This window comes from Microtus ochrogaster, chromosome 21 (genome assembly GCF_000317375.1).
Source record: "Microtus ochrogaster isolate Prairie Vole_2 chromosome 21, MicOch1.0, whole genome shotgun sequence".
NCBI lineage: Eukaryota > Metazoa > Chordata > Mammalia > Rodentia > Cricetidae > Microtus > Microtus ochrogaster.
Genome location: NC_022022.1, coordinates 22,588,812 through 22,609,848, shown reverse-complemented (window position 1 = coordinate 22,609,848; position 21,037 = coordinate 22,588,812). Strand labels below are relative to the sequence as shown.

Genomic DNA, 21,037 nt, shown 5'->3' with positions numbered 1-21,037 from the left:
TCCCTCCCCTCACACTCTAACGTTTTTACTGTAACTCGTCAAGTTGGTTAGAATGCTAACTTAAAACTTATCTGCTAGGAGCGGAATCGCGGCTCTGTCACTTAGCTGTGACTTAGCCTCTCTGAGCTTCAGTGTCCAACTCTACAATGTGGCAAAAAGATACCAAATACTGATGATGGAAGATTAAAGGAGAATAGAAACAGCATGAGGTCCACAACAGGTGCTCAGTGAATATTTGTTATAGTTATCATAACTCCGCGTAACACATCTGCTTTGGTTGATAGAGTCCAACCATTTAACTTGACATCATTATATTGAGTATCAGGCTTATGTATACCAGAAATAAAAGAGACCAATAACTGTCACTGGAGGTTTCTGTCTCATCCATCAGTTCCTGAATAACCACTCAGAGGCTTAATATTAATTACAAACTGTCTGGCCTGTGAGCTCAGGGTTATTAAGTAGCTCCTACAACTTAAACTCACCCATTTCTGTTATTCCATCTTTTACCATGAGGCTCGTGGCTTGTTACCTCACATCTTGACTCTGTGGTGGCTGCTGGTGTCTCTCTGACTTCACCTTCTTTCTCCCTGTGTTTGGCTTTTCCTTCTTAGCTATATTCTGCACTACCATAGGCCAAAGCAGCTTTTTTTTATTAACCAATGGAAATAAGGCATTCACAGTATACAGATGGTGTCCCACATCAAAGAACAACTGTTTACTTGGACGTATGATTACTACTAAAGTACATTCCAACAGAGTTGAAAAAAAAACTTTGTTTTCCATGAGAGTCTATTCTTTCCACACTTAGTACCTGTAGTTTATTATAGTTTAGGAATAGAAAGGCTGACATTAGCCAAAAAGAGAGAGAAAGAGAGAGGATAATGGCTATATGGTAGTTTGAATGTGACGTCCCTCATAGTTTTGGGCATTTGAATACTTGGTCCCTGGTTGATGGTATTATTTAGGAGATTTCAGAGGTGTGGCCTTGCTGGATCAAGTGCATCCCTGCAGGTGGACAATGAGAGTTTAAAGACTCTGAACAAACTTGTATTGGTGGTTTAAGAAGTGAGTTCTCAGCTTGCTCCTCTCGTGGCCAATGCCTTTCTGCTGCCAAGCTTTCCTGCCGTGATGGTGATGATGCCTGTCCGTCTGGAGCCTTGAGCCCAAATAAACCCTTCCTACTATAAATTGTCTTGGTCAGGGTATTTTATCACAGCAACAGAAAAGTAACTAATAAAGCCTATAAATTTTGATTTAAAATATCAAATGCCAATTTTTGAGAAATTAGTTTTTAGAAAAAAATGTAAAAAAATATCTTTTTTTTTTTTGCTCTTCACATGAAAACTGGAACTCACAACAGCTGTAAAAAGCAGAAAAAGTGGGTTCATAAGGGCAAGTAGGAGAATTCAGTTCCAAGTTTAGCTCAGGTTCTGAGAACATGGGAAGTGATAAGACCACACCTCTCCCTTCTTTTTACATGAAAATGCACGGGTTTGCTCAGCTGTCCAGAAGACCTGGTCCCATGCCCTCACTTCCTCATGGCTTCTTTTGCATAACCCTTTCCTGCAGCTTCCATTTCAACCATTAGGGGCATGGATACATTTTTCTCTCTGTTCCCAAGTCTGTAAGCTCTTGGAATATTAGTCTGCTGCTTAGTTCTAACTGAGGTTGGTTAGGAAGCTTTCTCCATTTGATCCAGGAAACTTCATCTAGAGGTTGGAATCACGTGACGTTCAGGATGTTAGAGAATGACGGGAAGGAGAAAATCTGTTTAGAAGTCATAAAGTAAATAAAAGTGTTTAACTGAAGACCCATGCTTCTGGCCCATATTGATTTTTCTTCTGCACGACCTTCTTTTCACCTTCATTTGTTGAGAACCAATTTGCATGATCTCTCCAGGGTACATTCCTATGAACTGTGAAAAACAGGTAGTTGTGCCGTCAACACAGGGGACCAAGTCAGAAAACTCGTAACTTAACATTTTTAAAGACACATATTTTAAATATCGCCCTTTGCACTTTGAAGACAGATTATAATACTGTCTTTAGTGCATCTCCATAAAACAACAACAACCACAAAAGTCAGGGCTGGCAAGATGGCTCAGCCAGTAAAGGTGTTTGCCACTAAGCATGGCAACTTGATGTCCACACCCCTAACCCTGGACAACATGGCAGAAGGAAAGAAATGACTCCCACAACTTGTCCTCTGATGTCCACATATCCACACTAGTCCACATTCAGTTGCCCATAAATTAAATAAATAAAACTGTTAAAACTTAAAATCTTCCTTTAAGGGGCAGCATCCATGTAATATACTTGAGAGATTCTAGGAGATTAGACGACACCACCCTCCCACTCTCATTTAAACACTCAGGAAACCAGTTTAGAGAGGACTTCAGGAAACCAGCGATCTGTAAGTGGTCGCTGGTGCATAGGGATCCCAACAGTGTCTCTTACTCCTCAGGGAAAATGTTTCTTTTACTGCATGTACACTACATGCATTAGATAGTGTTCTGAGCCCAGACGGTGTCTGAATTCAGACCCAACTTCTTGATGCACTCTTTCATGGCACTCTGCCAGTGGAAACGCCTGGGTGATAATCAGAGGTCGCAGCTTTATTTAACACCACCGCACACCGAATAGGAAGAGAGGAAATCTTTCTGGGCAGAGACAGAGTGTCCTCCCATGACAGTCAGAACCCATTGGAGTCTGGTCTCGCCTTTAAAAGGTGGGGCTCACCAAGTGGCTTCAGACAGAGCTCATCTTTCACCAGGGCTTCTAATTTTAAATTGCTGCATGCTAAATTTTCTCCGAAGTGTCACCCTGAAGCTCCGCCCAGTTTGTTCAGATGTACCTCTGGTTTTACATAAGAATTTCCCAGGGCGGTAACTTCCAGTGTACACTCTGTGATTGTGCCCCACAGGGGGCACAGTGCAATAAGAATTGACTTATCACCTGAATAAAAGCTTCCATTATCAAGTTTTGATATGTTTCACATGAGAACTTAACCTAAAATATTCGAACATAACTGATATCACTCTCTATGATAAAAAATAACTCACTAAAAGGAAATTTAAAAAAAAAAACATAACCAATTATTCCTGGAATAACAAGCTAGAATTCTTCTTTAAATGCCACTGAGAAATGCATTGCCATGGCGTTATGATGGGGCATGACCCACAAAAAAATGGGTGATATCACCTACTTTGAAACTCAACTCCTTTACAGGGCTAGGAAGTATCATTCTTCCAGATAACTTTGCCCAGATCCAACATTCTCTACTAACTTTGCCAGCAGGAAAGCCCAATTATTAACTGCTGTTTAAAGCACCTGCGGTTTGAAATGGGAACACTTGGCTATAAAGAATGCAATTTTCATGTTTCCTTGCTACAGTTACCTTTATATAAAACAAGGATACAGGCAAAACATACCAGCAAAAGCAGTTTTTTCACTTGTTCGTGACTCCTTACTACTTTTTAGTGCACTGTGGAATTCAAAAGGAAGATTCACATCATCCGGTCATGTCCTTTATGACCACCATGGACTATCAGATCAGCTGCTTCCGTGTACATGAGACAGACCGAAAGGTCTGAACCAGTCACCACCATTCTAACGGCATATGCTGTTGACATTTTCTTAGACCTGAAGATCTGAAACGATTTTTCCCATCAGGCCCAATCTCAGTTCTTTCCCACACCCCCTCCATTGGCCGTGGAAGCCTGTTGTTATCTACAGAATGTGGCTCAGGAGTTGCTGGAGCTCCTCACGTGGAGCGCACCTTCTAGATGACATGCTTTACGCAGGAAAGAGTTTGTAACTTGGTGGACAGCAGCATGTGAGAGAAGTTTCCTGGAGGGACTGTCCTAAGGAAGGGCTAAAGATGGACAATGCAAAGTTAGATCAGAGGACTCAGACATGGAGGCTGTGTGAGTTGGAGGACGAGAGCGGACAGAAGTTGTTTCTGGGCTTCTGAGTAATGACGATCAGGACAGAAAACACAGTAGAGGCAAGCGCTTCGTTGTCATGGTTCTGATGAAGAGGAGAAAGGGTGTACAGCCCAAAAGGTCACTTATTGTCCAAAGACTGCAGATCTTGACTCTTACTGTGCTCTGTTGGTAAAAAATCATGCATATTTCATGACCAGTCATGGGCAGAGCAGTTTATCAATGACTAGTTGGGAAAGATTTTCCTTCCTCCAGACTTTTTGGACTCATTTTGCTTACTCCCAGTTCCTTCATCGCACGCAATTCCATCGGCTACCGACACTTATTTCTGAAACATTAGGGTATGAACTGAGTGGATACTCTTTATTTTCACAGAACTCGGAATTCTTAAACTACAATGATACCTATTCGGTGCCTATTCTCTGGCAAACACTTCTCTGGCAAATTTTATATCAGTGGAGTTAATTTTTCTAGACAACATGGGTATTTCTATTTTGATTAAATAATCGACAAAACTGAGGGTCTAAGAGCTTTTGAGTAGACTGCTCAAAATTAGAATAGCAGTAATTGGCAGGAGTAGAGACCAAATCTACACAAGTGTCTGCAGGCCTGTGATTCCAGCTTAACAACCATGCCATTAATTTGACATGAACATCACTGTGAGAGGTAAAAGCCACCTAAACATAGAAAAACAAAACAAAAAATGGATAGTTACCTGATATCACACCGACTGAGGCCCCTCCCAGTCCTTTCTGTTGCATCTTGGCTTGGTTTGCCCTCTTAATGTTTTCTTTCTATTCTCCCCTTTTCTTTTTCTTGATTTTGTGTCTGTTTCAACTAGAGATTTGTAGCCAAAGGGAATGTATGTGGCTTATGGAGGAAAAGAAGGGGATTCTTGACATTATACTGGGCATCTCAGAGAACACACACAACACAGGAAAGCTTTCTGGTCTAGGGGCAGCACAGATGTCTCTTCTGGGCTACCATAGCATGAATGCACTAGCCAGGATTTCCAGTCTCTTAGTTACATGGCTCAGTCAGGTCATTAGATAAGGGAGAACACAACATATCTGAACAGAGCCTCAAGTTATACAAAGTGGGGAATGGCTACTCCTAGTTAACTTGTGGTTGCTTTCAAAACAATAGAACAGAAATCTAGCAAGAACAAAAGGTATCCATGATACCTACTTCTATCTCTAAAAAAAGGTACGTCTTTTTTTTCTTTGTTTTTTGTTTTAACCACTGAGTAATACTACATGGTGTAAGTGTACCACATTTTCTTTATCCGTTCTTTGGCTGAGGGGCATCTAGGTTGTTTCCAGGTTCTGGCTATTATGAATAATGCTGCTATGAACATAGTTGAACAAGTATGCAGCAAATGGATGGAACTAGAAAAAAATCATCCTTAGTGAGATAACCCAGACCAAGAAAGACAAGCACAGTATGGACTCACACGTGAGTGGATATTAGATGTGACATGGAGGATAATCAGACTACAATCTTCAGCCCCAGAGAGGCTAGGTAACAAGGAGGGCCCTAAGAGGTTCCCGTGGATTTCCTTGGGAAAGGAAAACAGATGAGCTCTCCTGGGTAAATGAGGGAAAAAGGCAGGGGGAGGGGAGTGGAGAAGAGGAGATAGGGGATGGAACAAAAAAGGGAAAGTCCTCTAGTTTCTCATTTCTTTGCCTAACAGTTCCAAAAGCTTTGATGGGCTCAGCACTAATTACAAAGCCTGAGGCTGGACTCCGAGTGAATGAGGAGGCATGGCCTAGTTGGAGGAAGTATGCCACTGTGGGGTGGGCTTTGGGGTTTCAAAAGCTCAAGCCAGGCCAAGTGTTTCTCTCCTCTTCCTACTACCTGTTGGTCAAATGCAGGATTCCCAATTTCACTAGCATCATGTCTACCTATGTGACACCATGCTCCCCATCATGATAATGGACTAAACCTATCAGCCTCTCATCTTCTGTACTGGATTTGGGTGTTTTGCCTGCCAGATAATCATGTCTCCTGAGTTAATTGCTCCTAATTTCCCCACAACAAGCATCCACTCCAAATTCTTGACCCATGTGGCCCATCCTGCTTATGTAGCACATTTTTAGCTCCATGGGCTGACAGTTAATTACTTTAGTCAAATTAATTATTTCAAAGATGGAAGATGCTATGATGACTAGATACAGATTCTCTTTGCAATGATACTTACCTGTTGTGGGTGGGGATGACCTGGGAAGAGTTAGAGTAGGGGAAACTAGGATCAGAATATAATACATGAAAAAAATGTATTTAAAAAAAGCCCTAATCGCCAGGCGATGGTGGCGCACGCCTTTAATCCCAGCACTCGGGAGGCAGAGGCAGGCGGATCTCTGTGAGTTCGAGACCAGCCTGGTCTACAGAGCTAGTTCCAGGACAGGCTGCAAAGCCACAGAGAAACCCTGTCTCGAAAAACCAAAAAACCAAAAAAAAAAAAAAAAAAAAGCCCTAATCACTGAACTGCAGGGGTTACGTATTTGCAAGGCTTTGCCTGTTGATAAACTAAAAAAAGTATACCCCTGAACTTCAGCAGCCTATAGGCTACAATAGAGATATAACATTTATGTATATTTTAATTAATTAAGGTAGTAAGTTAACTCTTGTTTGAAGCAATTTTGGACGACTCCTTCTTGTACTATAACTACTCCTGGAAAAGTCGCCAACTGTGAATTCTCTTTGAGGATCACTTTCCATCAAAACATACCCCAAGTCTGTCTACCATGTCATTCCAACTCCCGAGGGTTTCCCATATCTCAACAAAGCAGTGTAGGCTTTGAGGTTTAGTTCTGCTCTCCTTTACCCAACTGCCCGATTAAGAAGAATCATTTGGATTTGTTTTAATAACTTAGGGCTTTTGCCTTTAATCAGTAAATAAGCTTTTTCCAGTACTAATGACTGAGGGTCTGTAACATCCAGAAGTTACAGAAAACTTCTTTGAACATTTCCTTGTAAAAGAAACAAAATAAGGAAATTAAAATGGAACTTCTTTTAGCTCCATTTCAGGCACAGGGATAAGTAGAAAGACACATGAAGGGGAGGATATGAAAAGTGGAAAGAATTAAAAAAATAATAGGTTTCAGAAAGCCACCCTGTTCACCTGTGTACCAAAATACAATAAGATCATTCAAACTAAATGCAAGTATAAGATACTATCCATCTAAATTTTGACCAAGAATAAATAAAAAGTAGGACTTCAATGGTCCACAGCACTGTGTTCCATGTCAGGGAAACACAAGCAAATCTAACTACTTGGTCTGTGAGCTCAGGCATATAAGCCTCAAGCGCTCCATTAGAGATAAGAAGTATGCCAACATTATGTTACAGAGTTACTATAAAAAAATCAACATTGGCAATATGCTTATAACAGTTTGGGAAAGAGTAGTCATGATTAACTATTCAGCAAATGCTAGTTTTTGTTAAGGCCAGAAATTCCTTTACAAAAACTAAATTTCCCACAACACAATAGCATTCACTTAACAATTTCATGTAAGCAAACATCATTTAATTCTAGGCCTCATTTGCATGGCTTAGGCTTGCATTTATCGGAGACCAGCCCTAGATTACATTCCTTAAAATTCTCTTCTGCAATGTAATATTGAGAAGACAGGAACACTTTAAAGAGGTATTTGTGAAGGAAGTTAGGTCACTGATGTGGCCCCATGCCACACACACATACCCATTGTCATTGGCCTTCTGGCCTCTCACCATTTTTTTTTTTCTGTTTTTTGAGGAACTTGAGGGAACCTGGTCTCCTACTGTGCTACCACATTATCACCCATTTCTTACATACATGAACTCTATGAGTTATAACAATGAAGCAGAGGGGCTCAACCCTTTGGGGTTGAGTGATCCTTTTACAGAGTCACCTGAGATCATCAGAAAACACTAATACTTACATTACAATTCATAACCGTAGCAAAATTGTAGTTATGAAGTAGCAATGAGAATAATCTTATGGTTGGGGGTTACCCCAACTTGAGAAACTGTGTTAAAGGGTCGCAGCGTCAGGAAGGTTAAGAACCACAGCAACAGAGTCAATTGCCCAAGGATTTGAAATCTATGAAACTCTGAGCCAAAATCCCTTTTCCTCCTTAGAAGCTGGTTATCTCAGTTTGGTATTTTGTCATGGAAACAGAAGGCTAGCTGATACACAAGGCATGATTTTAAGGGTCTGAATGCTACATAGCGCCGGTACTGTATTTTCTAATCATCACTGTACTTCTGCATATAGTTCCCATGGGTTTTTTGCCTAGCAATGAGGCTCAGAAGAAGCCTGTATCACAAATAATTAAATATCCAATGTTAAGGCAGGAACCAAATGCTGATCATAATGTTCATGGCTTCCTTGTTCAAGCAAGAGCAGGCAAAATACTTCCTATTGACCATGAAATGAAAATGACTCATTTGGGTCACCATTTCTGGAGAAACTTGAATAAGTTCCAAATTCTAAAATAAAAGGCTGCCAAAAATAGACAGACAAACAAACAAAAACCCCTAAATGCCCTTCTTTCCATGTTTTCTAATTACAAATGCAACCAAAGAGGAAATCATACCAGGCCTTGTTTACACTGTGTGTTTCAAGCATCCTAGTACTCTGTGGGTCTCACAACCAGAATGGCAACTTCCATTACTTCAATAATTACAGTCACCAGTGTCAGGCTCTCAGGATAATTAAATGTTTTGTTTAGCTTGCTCACTAAACACAGGTAATTAAAATATATGAAGAACCAGGATGTTTAAGCATCTTAAAAATTAAGAAAAATCAATATCTGAATTTAAATACATGGTTTCATTTGTTATGAAGGAAGCATTGGACTAGCTAATATAAAAATGCTATGCATAGATGAAAATGGAATGCGCATTAGGGAACAGATAGTTTCTTCTTAAATATCATTTGCTAAGATCTGACTTCCCACCTTCTCATTTAACAAGATATAATAAACGTTAATTACACAGTATAAAATACGGAAAACCATCGAAGGGTCATGATACAACTGAAAATCTGCAGTATGGTGTGTGTGTGTGTGTGTGTGTGTGTGTGTGTGTGTGTGTGTGTGTGTGTGATGCACATATGCTGGGGATAGAATTCAGGACATTGAGCATATTAAGCAAGTGTTTTACTACTGTGCCATGAATCCCAGCTCACTAAATCTACATCACATAAAACTTTACATAAACACATTATTATGCTAAAATGGGACAGAAGAAAAGCTATGGCTTTTCATTAAAATTCTATTTTGAGAGCACTTATTTCATTAGCATTTATTAACTGTATAAATTAATAGATTTCATTGTGACATTTTCATACACATACTTTACTTTTATAACATGATTTGGTCTCGTCCCACTCCCCACTTCTTCTTGAAAGCTTTAGTTTTTGGAGGCTCAGAGAAAGTCCTAAATAATATTACCTTATTAATTTAGCAACACCTATGAAAAATCAGATTAGCATTTCTCTTTCAAGTATTCTTTGAAAGACAAAAAAACATCTTAAAATAATTGATATTACGAAATGAAACAGTAAACTTTAAGAATACAAACATACAATATGTACATGCAATACCATACAGACCAATAATAGTCACAGAGAGAGAGAGAGAGAGAGAGAGAGAGAGAGAGAGAGAGAGAGAGAGAGAGAGAGCGCTTGCTCTGCTCTATGGATAAAGAGACTGGCAATCAACCAACCAAGCAAGTGGCCTAAAAGACAGATATGAAAGCATATGGAAGGGATGTAAAGGCATAAATAGACCTCACACTAAAATTTTATTATTTATCAGCACTCAGAACAGAGATATTTTTGAACCAACAGGAACCACTTTTCTTCTTTTATATAATTTGGTTCTATCTTTAGAATCAAATAAATGAGGAAGGGCATTATTGTGATAAGTTTTGACTCGACTACCAGGAACAAAGGACTCTGCTCCGTTGGATATTGGGCATATGGCCCCTCACAGAATGTATGGCCCCTCACAGAATGGCTGCACATCACACTAGGAGAAAGCATGTGATGTAAGGGTGTCTGTGCATCGCCAGTTAATGTATATGATCATATAAGCAGCATTCTCTGCAACTGTTTCCTCTTTTTTTCTGATTTATTTAAAGCATCAAGTCATTTATCCAGGGGATCCTTCTGAAACCTCCCTGTGCTTCTGTGCTGTTTACATTCTTGCTCTTTCTTGAAGTGTGACTGTTAGTAGGCGTGTACTCCCTGGATCTGTTGTCATCGTCGCCTTTAATGCGGTGCTTTGTCACTATATTCACATGCACACAATTTGAAAACACAGAGCTAAACATGTTCTCAATCACGGAGCCATAAAAGCTCTGTGAGAGTTAAAATTTCCTTTTCTCTAATCAGAGCTTTGTAACTACTTTAAGAATGGAACGTTTTCCAGAGACAGAAGTCTTCAACGAAAAAATTAGTGGTGCGGGAGGTCCTTCTGTATATGTGTTGCTTTTATTGGTTAATGAATAAAGAAGCTGGCTTGGCCAGTGGTAGAGCAGAGTAGAGGTAGGTGGGGAAAGCTAAACTAAATGCTGGGAGAAAGAAGGCAGAGTCGTGAGATGCCATGGAGCCTCCAGAGGGGAAAGACATGAGCTGCCAGATGGAAACTTGCCAGTAGGCGATGAGCTTTGTGGTAAAATATAAAATAATGGAAATGTGTTAATTCTAGATGTAAGAGCTAGCTAGCAATATGCTTAAGTGATTGACCAAGCAGTGATTTAAATAATATAGTTTCTGTGTGATTATTTCTGGTCGGGGCAGCCGGGACAAATGAGTGGCCTCCAACAACAGATTAGTGTGTCTGCATCTGTATCAGCTTCCTGTGCCTTTTCTTGGGCTCTTTTCCTTCTGTTTGTTTTGTTCTATTCTAAATTGTTTGCTTTTATTTTATCTTATTCTATTTTGTTATTATTCCTTGGATGCCTGTTTGTTTGCTTTCCAAGGCATGGGTTTCTCTCCATAGTCCAGGCTGTCCTGGAACTCACTCTGTGGATAAGGCTAGCCTTGAGCTTAGAGATTTGCCTGCCTCTGCCTCCCCATCGCTGGGATTAAAGATGTGTGTCACCACCACCCTGCTACCTTTTTGTTTAAGGAGAGACAGAATGCAGTAGACCCAGATGGGAGGGAAGGTAAGGAGGAACTAGGAGGAGTAAAGGGATAGGGAAGCCATAATTAGAATATATTGTATTTAAAAATATATTTTCAGCTAGTTAAGTACATGAAAAGCATTTCACTTCAATTAATCATTACATTTATTTTCTACCACCTTACTAAAAATGGTTTGCTTGCCATCATTCTTCTTTCTTATTTTGACCCTATAATCTATAAACTTGCATCAGATTGGCAACACCTTTCCTCACAGGATGTAGAATTTCTCCCTACATATATTGCATTATTATCTTTAGTTTTTTAAGTTGGGATGAAATTTTAGCGCAAGAAGAGATAAATCTAATAGGAGCATTTGGAACTTGTTATAGCCTGCTTTCCTTTTAGTCTCATTGCCTTATTGGTGCCCTCTCCTTCTACCTTCAGACTTAATGGTTTACCCACCATGTCCAACCCATTTCTAGAACTTTCTTGTCTTCTTTTGTACTTTCCACATGCTGCTTTTGTTAGCACCTGTGCTGTTGGGTGTTGCCCATGCATTCTCCTTGCTTGGGGCTCACTACAGCTTGTAGCCTCCCCTTCTGGTTACATGTAAGTTCCTCTTAGGCAGGGACTGTGTCTTATTCACTGGTTTATCCCTAGTATTTAGCAAAGTGTTATACACGCAATTAGCACTCAGTCAGTATTCACTGAATGAATGTATTATAATAGCAAATCTATTTGTGGAGAATGTCTAAAGCACCCAGGTATGAGGTTGGGGGGGGGTGATGTCTGAATCATGAGCCAAGAGTAGAACCTGCCAAGTTTGAGTGGCTCAAGAAGAAGTGAAAAGTAAGCAGAGATCAGGTGGGATCTGGGCTTCCTGCCACAGCGTCCAGGCTGGGAGATGAAATGGATGAGCACATAGCAGAAAATATCCCACACTGAAGAAGCTGTCTGCTAAACTTAGTCCAACAACTTTGAAACTGTAACTTTTCCAGACCCTCTACGTAGCAACATATCACTGACAGTCCCCAGACACTGTCCTCAAAAATGACAATTATAACTAGTATAGCAAGCAATTCCAGTCTGTTTCAAGGTGAATCTTTGGATGGAGGAGTTGCAGTAAGATTATTTAGTAAAGACAGAATTAATAACCATCCACAACTTTACATTTAATTAACTTTTTTGAGAACGGTGTGCTTTCAGAATCTGTCTGCACCAAAGAAGGAGTAAACATCTTTATTGAATCTAGAAATTGAATACCAGTGTTGGTGCGCTTTTAAACATGATTAGTTTCCATTATTTGTCTAGAAATACAAAAAGTACCTATTTTATCAGCATTGATTCTTTTTAGTGTATGAGAAAATATAGCCTAGTCTTCTATATACTAAGATTAGCTGTAAAAAATTCAAACTCTTGGTTTTTATTTCTTACATCTAGCTAATAAATAACTACATTTTCTTTGTATTTTTGAATCAGAACAATTTATAAGTTTTGAAGAAGATAGATTTAACTAATTATAGCAACACTGTGGAACTTTCCACTTACTTGGCCAGTGTGTGAAGAGCTTAGAAACCATCACTTTGAAATAACAAACAAGGAGATAAAGAAACTGGGAAATGAACGACTCTTCGTAGACACGTCGAAAGTGAAATTACAATGTAAATCCATGCTCTATGTATGGAAAGTCAGACAAATGACTATAGCACATTATAGTTTACCACCCCAGAAGTTGACAGTGAACCCTTCCTCAAATCCAGTGTAAATTCAGAAATCATAAGTTTTGATGAATTAGTAAAGCTCATGGTAGGCAGTGTTAGTAGATTAAAAACTCCATGGGAACACAATCTTTAGAATCTCGCTAAAGTCTCTGTAAACATTGATGAGCTTAACCTTTTCCTTGGTCTGTTTTTCATTATTATAATAAAATAGTTGGATCTAGGTAACTTTAGAAAGACATTTCTTTAGCTCACAGTTCTGTATTCAAAGACCCCTACTTGCTGATGGCCCTCTGGTGCAGAGAGTACAGATAGACAATGTGTCTCATGATGAGATTGTTTTGGACCATTTCTCTTCTTAACCTCCTAGCATCAAATCATAGGCTCCACCCAACAAATCTATCTAATGCTAAGTGACGCCCAAAGCCATCGCTTCCAAACACTGTGGCTGGATTAAGGTTCTACCTTCTTCACACTTTCAAAGGTAGATGAAATCTCAATACATGGACCCTCTGGGGACACAAACCACAGCAAGGTCCAAGAACTGCATCAGGCAGAAACAGGAACTACTGGAAGAGATACTCAGAACATGTTTATTCGGTGAAGAAATGTTTCCAAGGACATGAGTGTGTTCACCTCAGTTTCTGCTCCTTCCGTTGTCTTCTCACGACTCTGAACGGATGAGTAGTGGCTCTCATCACCATACAGTCATTAAGCCTGAGATTTGGGATTTTAAAGGTCACCTAATCGCTTTCAGAACTCCATCTGTGCAGTCTGAAAAATATGACACTTAACTAATCTCTTTACTTCTAATATCACCAAGAAAAGTGTCTGTTCCATAGCTTCAAGAGTGTGACTCAACAATTATTTCTGTTGTTACGAATGAAAAACATGTTTTCCTAATAACTAGGAACCAAACGAGCTTCATTTTTGACGGCAAAAAAAAAAAAATCAAATGGGAAAGACAGAAACAATGTGTCACAGCCTCTTAAAATTCTCCTTTTCGAAATTTTGAAAATGGTACTTTTATTATAGACATCTGAGGGAAACTAAGGCATTTAATAGGCTGCCATTGCATATTGAAGAAAACTTCATATTTGGTACACTGATAGAAACACTTTAAATAAGAGAAATAAAGAGGACTTTATGTTCCAAGCGGTGTTTTCGCTAGGGGGAACGTGAACTTTTGTACATTAGAAGTAATCACAGCATTTTTCTCTAATAGCCTAGAAATGTAAGAAATGTTCTTATATTTGTAAAGGACACCAAGCGTTCCTAATAATTATATCACAAGCCTAAAAAATGAAACTAGCTTCCCAGGCTCCTAAAACAGAACGGACCTGAGAGACAGAGATGTCTCACGCTTCTCAGTGAGCCCCACTGGCACGTGTTCTATAAAAACGAAGGGGCTAAGAGCACTGGCAATGCTAAATGGTTTTCAGTGGGCGTCTCTGAGAACAAAAATTAAGTTTTCATTATCGACTCTTTTTCATAAACCTATTCAGTTCTCTCTGCGTAGTTTCGTAAAAAGACTGCAAATATTCGACCCCAGTGTTATTCTCTACAACATTTTCCCATGGCTTACAGTGCTGTGACAAATGTGTATTCCAATATATACATACACAGCGTGTCCACAACGCACAATGTGTGTGCCTCCTGTCAGTTCTCAATGCACATATGTCTCAAATGAAGATGAGGAAAATATAACGCCCAACACATGTCACTCTGTCATAACATTTTTCAACTAAAATTTAAATTTTTGAGAATTTCATATATTTGTATTATATATTACATCATTTCTACCCCTCCTTTTCCATCCCCGTTTCCTCCTGAATTCTGATACTTCCTTTGACATTCATGACCTCTTCTGTAATTGTTACTGCTATATATACATATGCATGTGTATACACACATCTGTACATGCACACCTACTTCTGAGTCCATTTAATGTTGCTCATATTTACATGTTTTTAGACTGACCACTCAGAACCTGATAACCTATCAGGTAACATGTCCCTAAAGAAAACTCATTCTCTTTCTCTCAGAAGCTATTGATTGCCTACAGCTCTTCATCTAGGGGTGTGACCTTGACCTAGTGACCCTCGCCCACTTTAGCACAGCAAGAGGTGTTATCATTATGCAGGTGTGGTTTAGGTAGCTGTGCTGTTGAGATTTCATGGGTACAGCCTCTCTATCATGTCTAGAAGACACTATCTAGCAACTGATCCGTTGGTTCTTGCAACCTTTTTACTCCTTCTTCCACAATTTTCTCTGAGTCTTGGGTTACAGGTGTTACCAATTGGTACTTGGTCAACATTTACTTACTCTCTATGTTTTGACCATTTGGGTATCTCTGTCAGTCTCAATATGTTGCATAAAGAAGCTTCTAGTAAGCTTGAAATTAATATTCTGCTGTTGAAAATACCACACTCTTCAGACACAGGACATGGAGGAATTGAGCAGGAACTGACGTGGTAGCCTCTTCCCCAAGGACTAGCTCTGATAGTATCTGAAGAAGATGCTATGCAAGCTGCCAAGAGGGAAGAGCAGCCAAGAGTCCTATGCAACTACAAAGCTTGAAAAGACCCCAAGGGTAAGATAGTGACCCTTTTATCATAGGATAATCAACAGCTGTCTAACTGGTCTCAAGGCCAGATCTAGAAGAAAGAATATGCCTGATACTGTAAAATTAGCTAAATATCCATAACAGGAGAGGTCCTAGACCCCAATGAACCTACTATTGCCATTTTTATAAACAAATAACATTTTTAACTGTATTCTAAATACTGATAGCAATTCCTTTGAATTGAATGCAACTGAGAAGAAATGTCTCTGACTTTCCATTGGCCTAGCAGCAGGACATAATATGTGAAGTTGTCTTCCTTGATGTCTTGCCCAGTTACTCCTTCAGTCTTAATCAGCTTGAACTCTACACTTGAAGAACCTACTTAACAGATTTTACTAGAGTGTCCTTCATGTGCCATTAGCTCTCCCAACATCTAACTTGCTGCCCCACAAGATGTTTTGTTCCTCTGTTATGACTTCCTAAAAAATCATTATTTTGTCAAGATGTTTTATAAAAAAAAAACTGTATATTATATTGTTGAGATGCTGAATGAGCATGTTTTGGAAGAAAAGTTTACAGTTTGAGTTATTCGTCTCTGGACATGGGATATACATGTTCACAAAATTCTTTTTGCTTTTTTAAGTCTTTAAATTACCTGTTAGTGGAATTTACAGGACCCCAACTAATGAATTAATTATGTAACTTATTAATTACATAATCTTTCTAAATTATATAGAGAGCATAGAGTTCTCTCCACGCCTGCATGAATGTTTAGGTAGTCAAGTGGCCTCAAAAAGTGGATCTTAAGAGGCGTACTCCCTCTTTAAGAATTTTTTTAAATGTTGGAAGCAACTGCCCAAGTGGTTTCCAATATACCACAGGAGTTCATATACCTTTAAGACTACACTTGCTTAACTGCATTTAATAACAAGCATTGTTTTAATGTGAACTGTTTTTTATATGTTTTGTCAGTTATTTTTTCTGAATTATGGAAATTAATTATGAGAAATAATAGGTTCTTATCACCTCTTTAATTTAATAAAGAATATAAAAGCCTATAAAATAAATAGTACAGAGATCAGTAACTGGATGATTACAGGAAAACCACGATGCCATGTCTTATGTAACTAAGCTTATTGACTAATGATGTCATCAATAAATAGCAATACATTGCATACTGAGGGAAGAAAAAACAAAATAGATGCATTGCTCACGGTAAATATAGCCCCAACCTTGTTCTAATGCTACTGTCAGCACAATCTCTGACCAATAGCAAAGAACTATGTCACAGGGCAGCTGCCTACCATTGTCTACCTCTCCTCCCATCCCTGCTGCTGTGATATCATTGCAGGACTACTAAAAAGATTAAGTCAATCTAGAGTTTGGAAAAATAATACAAAGTAAGAATACAATCTCAAATCTCTAATCATATCAGGAATCAGAAAAGCTCAATTTGATGCAGAAAGCATCACTACAAAGCTAGCAATTACAGAGAGGAATTGTCAATTTATCAAATAAAAGTACTTTAATGACTCAAGCCAGACCCAAAAAGAGGAACATGGGATGTACTCACTCATATTTGGTTTCTAGCCATAAACAAAGGACATTGAGCCTATAATTAGTGATCCTAGAGAAGCTAAATAAGGAGAACTCAAAGAAAAACATATAGGCATCCTCGTGAATATTAACCTTCATCAGGCGATGAAAGGAGACAGAGACAGAGACCCACATTGGAGTACCGGACAGAAATCTCAAGGTCTAAATCAGGAGCAGAAGGAGGGGGAGCACGAGCAAGGAACTCAGGACCGCGAGGGGTACACCCACACACTGAGACAATGGGGATGTTCTGTCTGGAACTCACCAAGGCCAGCTGGCCTGGGTCTGAAAAAGCCTGGGATAAAACCAGACTCGCTGAACATAGCGGACAATGAGGACTACTGAGAACTCAAGATCAGTGGCAATGAGTTTTTGATCACACTGCATGTACTGGCTTTGTGGGAGCCTAGGCAGTTTGGATGCTCACCTTACTAGACCTGGATGGAGGTGGGTGGTCCTTGGACTTCCCACAGGGCAGGGAACCCTGATTGCTCTTTGGGCTGAAGAGGGAGGGGGACTTAATTGGGGGAAGGGGAAGGAAATGGGAGGCGGTGGCGGAAAAGAGACAGAAATCTTTAATAAATAAATAAAAATTAAAAAAAAGAACATGCTTGGAACAAATAGGAACAACAGGAGGCCTCAGGAGCAAAGCAAAGGATATACAGAAAACCCCAAAACACATCATAGAACTAATAAACAGAATAATTGCAATTTTTAAAGACTCAATTGATAAGCTCAACAACAGAAAGAAAGAAAAACAAAACAGAGGAAAAAGGCAGAAAATTAACATCAAATCTGAAAGCAGGACAGAAGAAATTATCAAGTGAACAAACAGACTGCGAACAAAACTGGACAGGAAGAGCCTGAGAAACCAATGGGAGAAGACGAACACCAACAAAGTCCAACAATTACACGGTTAGCGCTTCAGAGTAAAGTGAGGCTGAATTTTGTATTCAAAAAACAGTGCCTAAAAATGTGCAAATCTGGCAGACAGAAACCCACAAAAGACAAAACCAATCACAAATAAGAAAAATTCAGAAGTACAAGTCGAAACAGAACACAATCACATTTCATAAAAACAAGATAAAAGGAAAATCTAGGGAACAACCAGGGAGAAATAACACTATCTTTAGCAAAATGATTATTAGGATGATGGGATTTCTCCTTTGTAACATATAGAGTAGGAAGTGGCACATCGCTGAAGAAAGAGGGCTGGGGTAGAGTCTTTGTTTAGCACACATAAGACATTATCCTTAATTCACAGTATAGAAGGGGGGAGGGAGAGAATAAACAATAATCAGAGAAAATGAAACAGATGGAGAGATTGGAAAAAGAGAAAATTATGAATTTCTTGCTAGCATGCTGCTCTCAAGGAAAACTGAAGGGGAAGGTGTTCTGGACCATCTCTGTAATACCAGAACTGGGGGGCACAGAGAACAAAATCTATATATTTACACCTCATCAACATCAAACAAACAAACAAACAAACAAAAAAGAATGGCCAAAGAGAGTTCAGAGAGAAAAGTATAAAGCAGGGCTTCGGGCCATGAGGAAGCAGGAAGCCAGAAGAAAGAACTGAAAGGGTTAAGAATGAAAGCCCTAGGAAGAGGCAGAGGATAAAGGATGACAGGGGCAGAATGAGGACACCAAGGACGGCCTGTGCCTATGAGGACAAGCCTGTATTCTAGAGCTGTGTCTAAGCAGGCTTTGGATACTGTTTTTCCAAATACACATGGATCCCAGTATAACAAAAGGAGGTGCATGGCTACCTATCCATACTATCATCACAATAATAAAATAATAACAAATTGTTCTCCTGTGCTAGCCTATATCCTAAGATCTGAGGGAATCAGCTCTCTTCCTGGGAAAGTTTTGTTCAATGGATAAAATAATTTTGACAGCATCATTATTCTCTTGTGCTTCCTTTGGAAGTCAGTCTACAACTAAAAATAAAGTCATCAGTTTTGGAGGACAGGTAGAGTTTAAGATGAAGACAAACCCACATGTTACAGAAGTCAGATAGAAGAACGGTTCCATGAAACCAATAAAATCTGACTTAATTAAACCTATTACTAAACTACTTTTAGATGAATATGAAATGCTTTTTTGTTTTTGTTGTGTACTTTTAAATGCATTGTGACCAAAACAACACAATGCAAAAACACGTTCATTAAATAAGTGTACTGTAATTGCACAATTCTTTCTCATGGTTGGATTTTAAAGTTGTTTTCTCCTCCCACACACTATAAACATGATACAGTTTATACCCAGAATATGTCTGGACATAAAACATTACCTGAGTTTAGGATATAATTTCTGTAGACTTTTTCCCTAGAAGTCATATTATTGTCAAATGATACAACTATTGTTTAATCTCTTAAATAATTAGTATCAAGCTGATTTCAAGTAAGTGTGTCCTTATTCAGCTCCTGCCAGTCACACCAGTGGACTGTTTTGCTATATGCCTGCCAGGAGTCTATATCTCTCCTTCACTCTTGTTGGCCTTAATTTAAGTTGTGATTAGCTTAAATGAACCTTGAATATCGGGGTTATGTCTCTGGATTCTTCTTTTTATAGGAGATACATTTTAGAAGCTCTTAGAAAATTCAGTGGAAAACTTTCTTCATGTCAGTCATTTTTGTAAAAGTTCAAAGCAGAACACACACAACAGTTTGAGATGTGAATAGTACACTATGGTACAGCTTCTCTTTTTTTTTAAAAAAAATTAAAGTGGAAAATCACTTGAAAAAACACTTAAAATATTATAGTAGTCCTTAATTTGGACTATGCAATGAGAAGAATCATGTTGGAACCAAAATAGTTTTCAATTATATGACAAAAATATATAAACATATAAAGTATGTACTTACAAGTCAAACACCAAGTAATGGAAGCCCTCTTCCGATATACTGTCATGAAGTCTCACTGATGAAAAAAAAAAGAGAACAAAGTTTGTATTGTTATCGCAATCGCCTACAGAAAGTCATTATTATGATGAGAGCATCCCATTATTTCAAACTAGTGATATGTCAATATCATTCACAGCAAGGTCTGGGTAAAGAAAGAGCCAAGATCTGGGAATTCGTCCTGATCATTATTAACTATCTGAGCTTAAGAAATTTACTTAAGTTTTAATGACATTCATATATATACTAAATTGCTGGAATTTAAATGAGAAAATTAAAAAAAAGATAATCCATATATGACCAGGCAAATGCTATAGAAATGTCACTGGCGATTATAGTATACACCCAAAGTTTCTAGGTTCAGAAAACGTTTTACACTTCCCTGTCTTTCCTCTTGATGTTGCCCTTATTGAAGTCTTCATCAGCATGCCTTGATCACCACCACACCAGGAACAGCAAGATGGACATTGGAAGTCTAGAAAGAGGTATCCCTTCCCCGACCTTCTCTTTGTCCTTGAGTCCCTACATGACTAGTGTGCCTTCTTTATTTAAGTCACCAAAAGTAGCTAAATGCAACTCTTAGAATTTTCTGGTAAAAAAAATAAACCAGTTTCTCTATTCCATGAAGACTTCTCAGTGGGGTAGGCTCATAAGTGACAATAGCTGAACCTATATACGAATCCAAGGAACTCAAAACACTATTTACTCAAACCACACATGTAAACTTACTGCTTTATCTATCTACTATTTAGTTTGTCAAAGTCCTCCTTTTCTCCTCTCTTCTCTCACTGGTGGTAATTCTTTCTGTTTGATTTTTATTGGGGATCAAGAAGGATAGAAAAACAAGCAATGTGAAGGACACAACGAATTTCACAAGAGTCACGAGGGAACATAAAGTTTTCTACCCAATCAATCCCGAGAAAGAAACATAGCCATATCTAGGAAGAGGAAATTTTAATTGAGAGTATCACCATAAGCATGGCCTGTAGTCTCATCTGTGGGATATGATTTGACTAATGTTTGATATGGAAGGGCTCGGCTCACTGTGGGTGGTGCCACCCCTAAGCAGGTGGTCTTGGATGCTGTAAGAAAGCAGGCTGAGGAAGTCAGTAGCAACAAACCAATAACCTGCATTTCTTGTGGCTTCTGCTTCAGTGCCTGCCCTAGGGTCACTGCCTTGAGTTTCTG

At 38.9% G+C, this 21,037-nt stretch overlaps 1 protein-coding gene across 10 annotated transcripts in view; it reads right to left on the bottom strand.

Annotated features, from left to right (window-relative positions):
* Camk2d (calcium/calmodulin dependent protein kinase II delta) overlaps window positions 1–21,037 on the bottom strand; it is a 250,826-nt gene that overhangs the window by 97,311 nt on the left and 132,478 nt on the right. For all 10 annotated transcript variants that reach the window (XM_026783940.1, XM_026783944.1, XM_005357251.3 and 7 more), the window contains exon 4: window positions 19,814–19,868. In XM_026783940.1, the coding sequence (XP_026639741.1) occupies window positions 19,814–19,868 (55 nt within the window). The remainder of the gene's footprint in view (window positions 1–19,813; window positions 19,869–21,037) is intronic.